Genomic DNA, 12761 nt, shown 5'->3' with positions numbered 1-12761 from the left:
TACATAGATATACATGATTGTTGACATTGGTTGTGATATTAAGATCAATTTTCTTATACCCTTTCTGGGAAAAAAATTGATGTTACAACAAATACCATAATTTTTATATATATATATATATATACACTGTTGTATACTTCTTTTAATTGGGGCAATGCAAGGATTATGCTTATATATATTTTTACTAAATTTCTCAAATTTGAATTTTTTGCTTGGTGGTAGTAAATTTTTTTTTTTGAAAAAGAATATTTTGGATAGCTTTAATTTTTATTTATTTATTATCTATTTTGAAATTTAATGTTGAGTTAAAAAATTTAGATATATTGGGGGAATTTGAGGGACAGAAAATGCGCATTGGACTAGGAGTAGGGATATGAAAAGAATCAAATGTGTGAAATTTCTATGTAAAACAATGGATCCTGTAGCACTTTGCCCAAAATTTCGGATGGTAATGCTAAAATGTTGATTGGTAAGAACAGTGGTGTGGTTTCATGGTTCATCCATATATGTTTTCACACACACACACACACACACACACATATTGGTCAATGCTTAAATTGGAATCAAGATTGGAATGCGTGGGTTGATGGTATAGTTGGGGTTTTGGAACTTCGGCATGAGGTTCAATCATATGGCATAATATAGATCATATTATGTACTCTTTGGGGTTTTACATATTGAATTCGAGTGTTGTTCTCTTGAATATGTGCTTTCCTGAATTTTTGTTTTTTATTTTTTTTGCTAAAGGTGTAGACACTTAGCGAGGGCATAAGTTCTGACATCTGCACTTTTGCTTTCTCTCGTGAGCAAACTTGCAAACCTACAACTATGAATGACAATATGTCTGGGCCTCTTGAGCAACCCATCAAACCTGGTAAGTTTTATTTTATTTTATTTTTTTACTTTTCCGAAGTTCAGACAAACATACACCCATAATATTGTCCCTAGCAAAACTCGAACACTCAACCTCCCCTATAGGCAAGAGAGATCACATACCCATAATATTGTCCCTAGCAAGACCCGAACACTCAATCTCCCCTATAGGGAGGAGAGATCATACCATCTCGGGTAATGCCCATTGGTAAACTAATAAGTGTTGAATGGTCAAATATTTTGTATTTTCTATATTTTTGAAGATCCTTGGTTTCATTTGAGATGTTGAAGCAGGACAAGTAGTAACAATAGCGTTTAGATATTAACCAGAAAGAAAGAGGGTGATGAGAATGAGAAGATGAGATGAGGGTAAACAAAGGGGATGAGAAGACAGATGAAGGAGGTGAGAAAATAGATCGAATGATGTAGGTTAGAAAGACTAAGGGATTAAGAACAGTAAGAACAAGGAGGGAGAAGAGACGCAAAGGGAGTTCACAACTCAACAATAATATTTAATATTCTCAAAACTGCATTGTACGTTTACAAAGAAGCCTTTATATAGGCGAAACTTAAGAAAACTCTAATATATGAAAATACTAAAATAATCCTAAAATCAGAACATTGCAAAAATAAACATAATAATGTAGCCCTAAATTACAAAAATTCCTAATTCTATTTCTCTTTTCCTCTTCTCCAAAAGTAACGTTGGAACACGTGCAACTCGTGTACGAATCGCACCCCATATCCCATCAGATGTTCATACTTAAATGAGTTATTATGAGATATAGCTCCAACAATGGATTAGAACACAAGAAAAAAATGCTATTAAAAGAAAATCAAAATCAATGAATTCATGCTTCTAGAAAGGGTTTGATGCTATAATGTTTGAGAAAAAGTAATAGGTTACAAAATGTTTGGCTATGATGGATTGCAGAAACTCTATTATTGAAAAGTTGAGACCATTGAACAATTTTATTTCAAACATATTATATGTTGTCATGATTTACTTGTGATTAGCATTTTCAATCAATAGCAAGTTAATATTTCCAAATGATAGTATTAGAAAAGGCAACAACGACTGCAAGAGTTTGCTTCTTAGCTTGCTTGCTTCATTTATGGTGTGTATTAGAATCTTTATTGTCCTGCTTTGTCTACAGGTCTTGAAAGGACTGACATCGAACACTCTGAAGATGAGAGGAAGACAAGGCTTGGGTCACTTAAGAAGAAGGCAATTAGTGCCTCAAACAAGTTTAGGAATTCTTTGACAAAAAGGGGCCGGAGAAATAGTAGAGTCATGAACGTTGCGTTTGAGGATGAGCATGATGCAGAGGAAATAAAGGTGGTGGATGCATTACGTCAAGCACTTATCTTGGACGAACTATTACCTGCAAAACACGATGATTATCATATGATGCTAAGGTTACTTTCTTTTTCATGTTCTATTATTATTATTCGAAGTGATATGTCATATATCTCATGGTTAGAATGCTAAATTGGGTTGTAAATGAAAACGAGGAAGTTGTTATAAATTTAAACTTTTGATTTCATTAGAACCGAATAAGTCTTAAACCATGGAGGTATCTACTCATTATATAGGTGCAATGACCATGATAATTCTCTTACCATAATGGGGCAGCAGATAGTGAATGGTTTCAATCTTAGTGTTGAGCATTTTATTTTTACTGAGGTGATGCAGATTACTAATGTCATCTTACCAAAGGAAGTGGAGCCACTTATAGAATACAAAAACCAAGACACAATTAGGCACATGTTTTATTTATTTATTTTCTTGGATAGGCAAATAATACACACTCACCATTATTGTCTCATTGGTGACTCGAACCTTCAATTTTCCATTCAGAAGGAAGAAGTGGTACCAATTGAGCTAAGCAAAAGGATTACTTTCTCCATGGTAGTTCATTTCAATCATGCATATATGTCAATATGAGACTTATTGAAGTTGCATTAAAGTTGAGGACTTTCGATTCATTTCCTTTCTATCATACATCTATTGTTGTTTTCTCTCATTTTATTCTTTACATTTGGCACTGAGCTGAGTCTAGCAGGCAGGGCTTTTCAATAAGAAGCTGAACCTGTTCTCTGCCTCATCTGCTTGTCCTCATATTCGGCTTGTATGGTTGTCTTTCTTGGTTTACCTTCCAGAAATAGTTCATTTGCAGACCTATTTTTACCCTCACTTGTGTGCCAAACCCTGCTACTGTAGCACATCATTATAGAATTTTTTTATCAGAATTTTAGCTAAAAATACAATGATCTGGTCATATATACATATGGTATAAAATTTGTTTTTCGTAAAATGGTATTATTTTTGTTATATTAAATTTTTTATTGCAGAGAGAGTTATTAGAACTTTAGTTCAATGATTTTTCTTTGTGATGAAGTCGAAGCAGCACGTTCCTTTACAAGGGACATTTATGTTGTCATGGAATTTACAAGTAACTCTATGAAGTCGTCCATAAAACTGTACTACTGTATGTCTTTGGTTAATTTCATGTTCTTCAAATAATCTTTGGATGAATCATTAAGTGGGTGTTGTATGATTCAGGTTTTTGAAGGCCAGGAAATTCGATATCGAGAAAACGAAGCAGATGTGGACTGACATGATCAAGTGGAGGAAGGACTTTGGTGCTGATACAGTCATGGAGGTATTTATGCAAAATATCAGCTATCATTGGTTTAAAATGGCTCTTAAAACCAACCACATGAGAAGTCCTTTCATTTGACTATCCTATTGTCTCTGAATTTTCCCTTAATTTCTTTGTTTAGGAGTTTGATTTCAGGGAAAAAGATGAGGTCTTGGAATACTATCCACAAGGACATCACGGGGTTGATAAAGAAGGGCGTCCGGTTTATATTGAGAGACTTGGCAAAGTTGATCCGAACAAGCTTATGCAAGTCACGACAATGGAGCGCTACATAAAGTACCACGTATCGGAGTTTGAGAGAACCTTTGCTGTCAAATTCCCAGCCTGTTCAATTGCAGCAAAAAAGCACATTGATCAGAGCACCACCATTCTTGATGTTCAAGGAGTGGTATGTGAGGATCTTTACAAATGCTTTTAATTAACCAAACAAAAGACATACACTTCGTTTCAAATTAGCTGATCTCCAAAGTGAAATATATTTAATGTGTAGATAAATGAAAACTGCTATACTTTTAATCCTTAAAATAGATATAAAAAAGTATAAAAATATATATATATATTGAGAAGGGTTCTATTCTTGACTTTCTAGTGGCTGCAAATGTATATGCACTCAAATTTTCGTATTGTGTATATGATATATCACACAAAATTGCTATTCTATTGGAAGTTTTAGGACTACCTGTTTTTCCCCCCGAAAAAGCAAGATTGGGAGGTTTAATTTTAATTTTATTTACCAGTCTATCTTTGTTCTGGTGGCTTCGGTTCTCGACTTCTAAGCCCTAGGTCAAGGTTTCAAGACCGGTAGATCGAAAAAAGAAAAAAAATTATATTATTTTTTTAAGAGATGAATTACACCAGTATAATTGTAATCTACATGATTGATGCTTCAGGGACTGAAAAACTTCAACAAAGCTGCAAGGGAACTTATTCAGGCTCTTCAAAAGATCGATGGTGACAATTATCCTGAGGTACTATTTTATATCCGAGAACTCAAGAAAATGTTTTTGGTTATTCGACTCAGTCAGGATGATAGTATTTTTTTCTCCCCTTAATTCTCATTGAATGTTTTCTTTACTGTAGACTCTGTGCCGCATGTACATCATTAACGCGGGATCAGGTTTTAGACTCTTATGGAACACTGTCAAATCATTCCTTGACCCCAAGACCACAGCAAAAATTCATGTAAGCTATTTGATCTATACGTTCAAAGAAGTGCTTGTATATATTAATTTAAACCACTAAAGTAGTTAATGGTTCTCTATGACAGGTTCTGGGTAACAAATTTGAGAGCAAGTTGCTTGAAATAATTGATGCTAGGTAAAGTTTTTTGTTGCTTCTCATCTTCTAGTAGAACACATGGATTTTATAGTTTAAAACAGTTAAATCGGAAAATTAGTGCTAGTAAGCTTCCTGGATGAATATATCTGTGAAATGTAACAAAATATGACTTGTTCTTTTTAAACTTCATTATCGAGCCTTATAGAACCTCCCTTTTTTTTTTTTTTTTTTTTTTTTACAGTGAGCTTCCAGAATTTTTGGGTGGTAAATGTACTTGTGCAAACAAAGGTGGTTGTCTGCGTTCTGATAAGGGTCCATGGAATGATCCGGATATAATGAAGGTTAATTATCTGTTACCCCTTTTTTCAATAGTGATTCCCTTTGTTAATTCTACTAGTTATGAATTAATTTTATCACGAGGGAGTGTTAAAGTTATATTGTTAATTTGATGCAACAGATGGTTCATAATGGCGAAGCCAAATGTTCATCGAAGATGATTCCAACCATTGATGAGAAGACCATCTCTGAGGATGAGAGCGCAAACCGAATGGTGGGGTCTTTAGTCATACATTTGCATCTTCTTTTTTGTTTTATAACCTTCACACACACAAACACACACAAATGCCCACTATGAGGGTCGAACTCTCAACCTCCCCTTTATGAAATTTGCACAATTGGGCTAGACTACTAAAATTTCTGGCTTGATAAGGTTTTTCAGTCCATTTATTGTCGAATATCGACTAATTTCTCTTTATGTTATAGAGCATGAAGAAAGGCAACTCTTTCAACACGAAACCAGTTTCAGACATGGATTCTCCCACGCTTCCGCGGGAGTATATAACACATCCGCAACCACAACTCTATCCCATCCATGAAGAAGTAAGTTTTCTATGCTCCCACTGTAACTAAAAATATTGGTATGTGGACTGAGAAGTCAGATGAACCCGCTTAGAATGGCATGAGGTAGCAAATTTAGCTAATTGAGTCAGTCGAAACTGGTTGTGTGCTGCTTGATTATAATGTTAGAGAGGCAAGAAGGATGCTTATACGAGTATTCGAATTGTCTTGAAAGAGTATTGTGTTACAAATTGTCTTGGAAGGTCATTATGCATTGAGGCTTTTTTTAAAAATTGAAGGTTTTTTTTTCGAAGTTAAGCAAGCACACACACCTACAAAATACCCCTAGCGGGACTCGAACTCTCAACCTATTCTTTGGGGAGGAGGGATGAGGGATCATACCATCCGGGCTAGACACTCCGTGGTTATAGCACCTCCTATGTTACATTTTTGATCAAATTTATTCAAGCGTATCTTTGTCTAGAATTGTCATGGGCTGCAACTTTCCTAATATTAGATTCTTTCATTTCCATATTTCTTATGGTAATTGAAGTCATCTACATTCTTCTTCAGTTAAAAAAACATATATATAAAATAAAATAAAAGTAAAAAAAACATTCTTCTTCAGTAATGTTTATAATTTATTTTTTAATAATTGGTATTCAAAAATGTGGATTTTCTGGAATTTGTTGCACTTTTTACACATTATTCTTTGGATGCCTCATTTATTTATTTACAGATCTGGTAATGAAAATATCACTGTTGTTTAGCAGCTTCATTTGAATAGTACATTATTGTGTCTGTTTCCCTTTTTCTTGAGCATTTAGATATCCTCGATCTGAATTTCTAATAGAGGTAACCAATATATATATATATATATGCAGGCTTACATGAGCAAAAACGACCATGGTGCTTATGGGCATGACAAATTTGTGCCAATGGTTGACAAGGGTGTGGATGCAACTTGGCCTAAAGCTACGCAAAAAGACACATTTGCCCTTTCTAAAGGTACATAATTTGTTTTCAATATGGTTATGCTTCCCAATTTTTCAACAATCTCCAGTTAAAAGTTTGTTTTATATGATTCATAACATCATTAATATATGATCCACCAGTTCATGTGTTCGCTTCTATGAATGCAAACCATAGCACCCACCCACCCATCCACATGTTAGAGTGGCAGTTTGTGTTTCCGTGTAGTGTCATGACATGGATATCTTGTTATATGGGTCGATGCGAACACGATTATTGTTCATGTCAAGGAATCTTAACATGAACATAACACGTTGGTTAAACAAATAACACGACAAGGCCTGCGTAAACTATTTTTAATAAATGGGTCAAGACCTTACACGATATGATACATCACGATAACACAACACATTTAATTAAAATTTCATACTATTATGGTCATTTCTAATACGAACACGGCAGTTGAGTTAAACATGTCTAATCGGGTTATAAATTGGTTGGCGGGTCAAATACAAATACGACACATTTAGGGTTGTTTCCCATGTCTAATCGGGTTGTTTCTCAATCTTGCAACACTCTTTTTACCAAATATGTTTTCATCTTTTTGCTTTCAAAAATCTTGCAACAAATATTTTATTACCAAACATACTTCCGGTCACTATTGAACACACTGCACAACAAAAACGCGCTCCACAACAAAACCATTGTTTATGTTTTGGATGAAAATAGAAACGCAAAATGGAAATGGTTTCCAAGCAGGTCCATAAATAGTTTTCCTAACAATAGATGTATATGCTGGTCTTTCCATGGTTGCACAGATTGTTTCCCCATGCACGATGCTTGTAAAACTCCTCAAGGAATAAGCAATCAGATTATGGCTGGGGTGATGGCTTTTGTAATGGGCATCGTCACCATGGTTCGGTTGACTCGCAACATGCCGAGAAAGCTTACAGATGCCACCCTCTATGCCGATTCCATGTATGGTGTTGATGCCATGATCACTGTTCAAGCACATCCCTGCAAGTTACAACCACCCACCATCTCCACCGCCGAGTACTTGTCGATGATGAAGCGCATGACGGAGCTAGAGGAGAAGTTCAGCGCTCTCAGCAACAAACCCGCCACAATGCCACCTGAGCAGGAGGAAATGCTGAACAATGCTTTGAGTCGTGTTGATGCCTTGGAGCAGGAGCTCTCAGCAACCAAAAAGGTACTGATTTGGTTCTTCTAAAACCTAGTGTGGATAATAGGTGTGTGTTTGCTTTAACTTCCAATATATATATATATATATATACACACATTAAAACATATATATATATATATATAAGATAATAATAAAAACAACAATAATAATAGCAGCATAATATATTATATAAGGAGCAAATGTTGAAACAATTACATTTGGGTTATTCTTACTTGGTTTATATCAAGCTTTTGCAGATAACCCCCTAACACCACAAAATCCCCTTCAAATATTCCAAAACTACACAAATCACCCCATGTTTTTATACTGTTGAAGAAAGAAATGGGAAAGTAGTCACGTGCATTGCACGTGACAGTTAATTTTTGTCCTTATGACCATAATGCCCTCATTCCAATTCTTTTTATTATTATTATTATTATTTTTTAAATCATCGTGGGTGAAAATGTAAATCAATATGCATGTTAACGGAAAAATGACAGACCAGGGTGAATTGCAACTTTTTGATGGTTGAGAGGATTAGTTGCATCACCAGGCAAATCTGTGAAAGTTGGAGGGAGTTTTTTATGCAGTTTACCCTAAGATAAAATCAATACTTGCTGTGAATCCCTTTGCACCAATGCTCCAACTAAAATGGAATGTTAAAAAGGAAATTCTTTGCAAAACAATTTTTATTAGTTTTATAAAGTTTGTACTCTAATCTGAGCAAATAGACATATAACAATATGGAACTGCTTGAAAAAGTAATGTTTATACTCCGGGCAAGGATGACGATGAGTATGATGATTTTGCAGGCTCTTGAAGATTCCCTCATTCGACAAGGAGAACTCCTAGCCTTCATCGAGAAAAAGAAGAAGAAGAAGCAGAAGTTTTTCGCTTTTTGAATGCATAATCAATTTTGCTATTAAGGTGATCAGCAGCAGCGGATGCACGATCCTGGCAAAAATTAAAATAAAAAATAAAAATAAAAAAAATATAAAGCATTTTGCAATTGTAACAGGTAGGAGATTGTGATTTTCAGCCCCATGTGTGTTTTGTAAAGTTCTTCTGTAACACCAATTTTCAGTTCGGAGCTACTGTATAATACCCACTGTTTGCCATTATTTACACTTATATGTGTGTGTTTTGACTGTTAACGTAAGGCAAGGCCACAGGTTGTTTTCTCATGTTTTCACTCTTCAACACTGTTTTTATGCTCTTATATACTTAAATGAAGATATAATATGTTAGTCCCATTAAATTTAATATAACAAAAATTAAGTCAAGCTTTCTAGACCAAACGGCTTGAAAGACGCATCATTTTCATCTGGGTAACGTACATATTGTGTTTTAGAGTATCAAACCGATGTCTTGGATTTAGAATTGAAATAAAAATTTACAATTTTAACAAAATTTCTTAAGATTTTAACTAATTTTTTTCTAATTCACGCCAATTCAGTGCTTCCAAATATAGTAGTAATGTAACAAGATTCTATTTTAATTTTAAGGATAAATTACACTGATTTCCCCCCAAGTTTATCATAATTACACATGACATCAAACTTGAACATTTTGTTAAACTGACCTCCCCAGTAACAGATTGGGTAGGATGGACGTTATATTCTAAAGTGATTTTACCATTTTATCCCTTATATTTTATTGTTAAAAATGATAAAATATCTGAGTATATGAAATTATCATTTTACCCAAATAAAAAAACTCCCAAGGCGATTTTACTCACTTATAGGCAACATCTGTAAACGGTTTTTACAGTTTATAATAATTTGAACCTCCATAAACTACTCACGATTTTTAGAGTTTGCAGGCGACTTTACTCTCACTTATGGGCAACATTTGCTACTGTTGCCCCCTCCCAAATGTGAGATGTAGTTGTAACCGTTGCGGACGTCTTTACTCTTATGGGCATTTCAAGGGTAAATTACACTGACCTCCCCCAAGTTTGGCCTAATTACACATGACATCAAACTTAAACATTTTGTTAAAGTGACCTGCCCTTTGGACAGGATAAATTATTTATAGATAATGATGATTTGAAATTCATGACACCTTTTGAACTTTTAAATAAGGGACTAGATTTGAACATCCATACACTACAATTTTTGCTTGCGACTATACTCACTTATGGGTAGCATTTGTAAATGGTTTTTACAATTTGCTACTGATGTCACCTCCCAAATGTGAGATGCATGTGTAATTGTTGTGGACGTCTTTACTATGGGCATTTCAAGGGTAAATTACACTGACCTCCCCAAGTTTAACCTAATTACACATGATATCAAACTTAAACATTTTGTTAAAGTAACCTGCCCTTTGGACGGGATAAACTTTATATTCTAAAGTGATTTTAGCATTTTATCCCTTATATTTTATAGTTAAAAATGATAAAATGTCGGAGTATATGAAATTACCATTTTGCCCACAAAAAAACTCCAAAGTTTGAAAGAGTTGATACTCTCAAACGAGACTAAACAATGGGATAACTTTGAGATTGTGAGAGACTAGACTACGAGAAAACTTTGAGACTGAGAGAGATTATATTCCGTGAGTAATTGGGGGTACAAAAGGGTTGAAGGTGGTGAGTGATATCTATGTGTAATCCTCTATTATTTTGTTCGATTTTACAATTTAGTGGAAATTCTATACAGTCTCCCAATCTATTGGAAATCTTGTTATCCATGGATAACACCCTGATTTTGGGTGAACTATTTCCAACACTTTCATTTACGTGGGTAGTTGTTTTATTTCCAACCCTTATATATACTCTCTTTCTACAAATAACAAAACCCATTTCGATTGAGAAATGAGTTGAAGTCGGCAAAGACGGTGTTAGTCAGCAAATTTTCACTGGCTTAGAGTTTCAGCACCACTCTAGCTACTCCCGTGCGGCACGAAGACGTTGCTTCTACTCTCACAAGTACTTGGTCAGCCTAACTCCCGTGCACACCTTAGCCAACACACTCCCCTCGTGCGCTTACTAGTGTTGTAGTGGCCCTCGCCCTCTCCTCACTTGACTTGCACACTCACACACACTAAGACACTTAAGTTGGCAAGGAAAGAACACTTCTATTACTTCAAAGAATGCTTTGTACAAGGCTAGCACTCAAACTCTCTACAAGGCTCTCAAAACTCATTACAGGGCTTGATAGCTACAAAATGAAGTCCTACTCCTATTTATAGGCATCCCCATCCCTAATGGACGGCTAGGATGCATTCTAACCGACGGTGGAGATCGATTCTCTAGAATCTTCTCCCACCTTCTTCACACTTCCATACTTATTCACAAGTATCTACAACATTCTAGAACTCTCCATACTACTCCACACAATTCTGGAGAACTCTAGAATATACTACACATATCTAGAATCTTCCACACAACACTAGACAACTCCAGAAGACTCTAGAAACTTTACTCGCCATGCAGTTGCCATGCAGCTTCCTACTCAGAGTCTGCGTGTCGCCTGCGTGGCCTAACCTCCATAGGCGGGGCGTGACATTCTCCCCCACCCATTTCCGTGACACCCTCGTCACGATTTCTTCAGCTGACCCAGCCTCTCGCAGGTCGTCAGCACTTGCGTATATGTCCTTGGCCCAGACGTTCGCGCCCCCTTCGGGAGATGTGAAGTCCTCACGAGCTCCATCGTGTTGACTGCCACCTGTGGACTCTCCTTCCTGCCCACGAGCAGCACCATGCATGCAGCCTTGCTTTCCTCGCCTCCAAGTATCATCAACGCACCAAGGCATGGTAGTGGTACGGCGTTGTTCCTATCCATGAACTCCAGCCCCAGCACCATGTCGTGGTTGTCCATCTCCGCAACTTGGAAGTCGGCCTTGCCCTTCCATCCTGGCATACATAGCTCCACCTCCTTGCACACTCTACTCACGCGTGCCTCCTCGGAGTTGACGGCCTTGATCCAGCCCTCCGTCTTGCACATCTCCAAGCCAAGTCGTTGCGTCTCCTCCAGGGTAATGAAGTTGTGTGCGGCGCCCATGTCCACCAACGCTTGCACGGCTTTGCCACCAACCTGCGCATCCACATAGCGCACCCCAGCTACCTTCTTTGCCTTGCTCTTCTTCTTGGTGTCATGCGCCATGCTACTCAGCATCTGCATAGCCCCTATGCACCTGTCTTCATCGCTGCCCACATCGTCCATCTTGCCCTTGCCTTTATCCTTCACAAGGGCGCTCATGGTCTTCTTGTTGGGGCAATGTCGCAATATGTGTGGGCCATCGCACAAGTAACACTTCGGCTCCCATTTACCCTTGCTGCGGCGCTCCCCTTTGCCATTGGCCTTGGACCTCTCTCCATGGTCCTTGCCTTTGTCATGGCGTGGGCGTCTCTCCTCATCACTGTGCTCATCATCACTGGACTTGGGCGAGCCCCCTTTCTTGAAGCGCCGGTCTCCCCCACCTTTGCTGTGGTCCCTCCTGGGAGACGTGGCCCTCTTGTCATTGCGCCTAAAGTCTTCAAGGCGCTCCGCTATAGCCATTGCGGATGCCAAGTCTCTAGGCTCTTTCCTCCTAAGCTCTGTAGCCACCCAAGACTGCAACCCATCAATGAACAAGCACACGCATTGCCGCTCCGGCATCTCTGGGATCTCCAACATCAAGTTAGAGTACTCCTTCACATACTCCCTTATGTTGCCCTTCTGCTTCAGGCACCTTAGGTTGATCATGGCGAGGTCCTTGAAGCACTCGAGGTAGAACTGCCTCTTGAGCTGCTTCTTGAACTCCTCCCATGTGTCAACCGCTCTTGCGCCTCTAGCGGTGAAGCGCTGCCTCCACCATAGAGCGGCAGTGTCCATGAGGTACATGGTGCCTGTCTGCACCTTCTCCTCATCATCCTCGATCTCCATGCACTCGACGTACTGCTCCATGTGCCAGAAGAAGAAGTCAATCTGGTGCGCATTCCTCGCCCCATCATACTGCTTGGACTC

At 37.6% G+C, this 12761-nt stretch overlaps 1 protein-coding gene across 1 annotated transcript; it reads left to right on the top strand.

Annotated features, from left to right (window-relative positions):
- The first annotated feature begins 587 nt into the window (after window positions 1-587).
- On the top strand, window positions 588-8993 carry LOC132300614 (phosphatidylinositol/phosphatidylcholine transfer protein SFH3-like). Its single transcript, XM_059797785.1, has 13 exons — window positions 588-874; window positions 2031-2292; window positions 3440-3539; window positions 3661-3927; window positions 4430-4507; window positions 4620-4721; window positions 4807-4856; window positions 5059-5158; window positions 5275-5367; window positions 5580-5696; window positions 6539-6662; window positions 7445-7836; window positions 8622-8993. The coding sequence occupies exons 1-13, from the start codon at window positions 829-831 to the stop codon at window positions 8709-8711; spliced, it is 1821 nt and encodes a 606-aa protein (XP_059653768.1). The 5' UTR covers window positions 588-828; the 3' UTR covers window positions 8712-8993.
- Window positions 8994-12761: the final 3768 nt, after the last annotated feature.

This window comes from Cornus florida, unplaced genomic scaffold, assembly GCF_030987335.1.
Source record: "Cornus florida cultivar Cherokee Brave unplaced genomic scaffold, ASM3098733v1 CherokeeBrave_3.0.0_Hap2_Chr03, whole genome shotgun sequence".
Taxonomy (NCBI): Eukaryota; Viridiplantae; Streptophyta; class Magnoliopsida; order Cornales; family Cornaceae; genus Cornus; species Cornus florida.
Note: the sequence above shows the minus strand (reverse complement) of the source record. Positions and strands in the feature narration are given on the sequence as shown.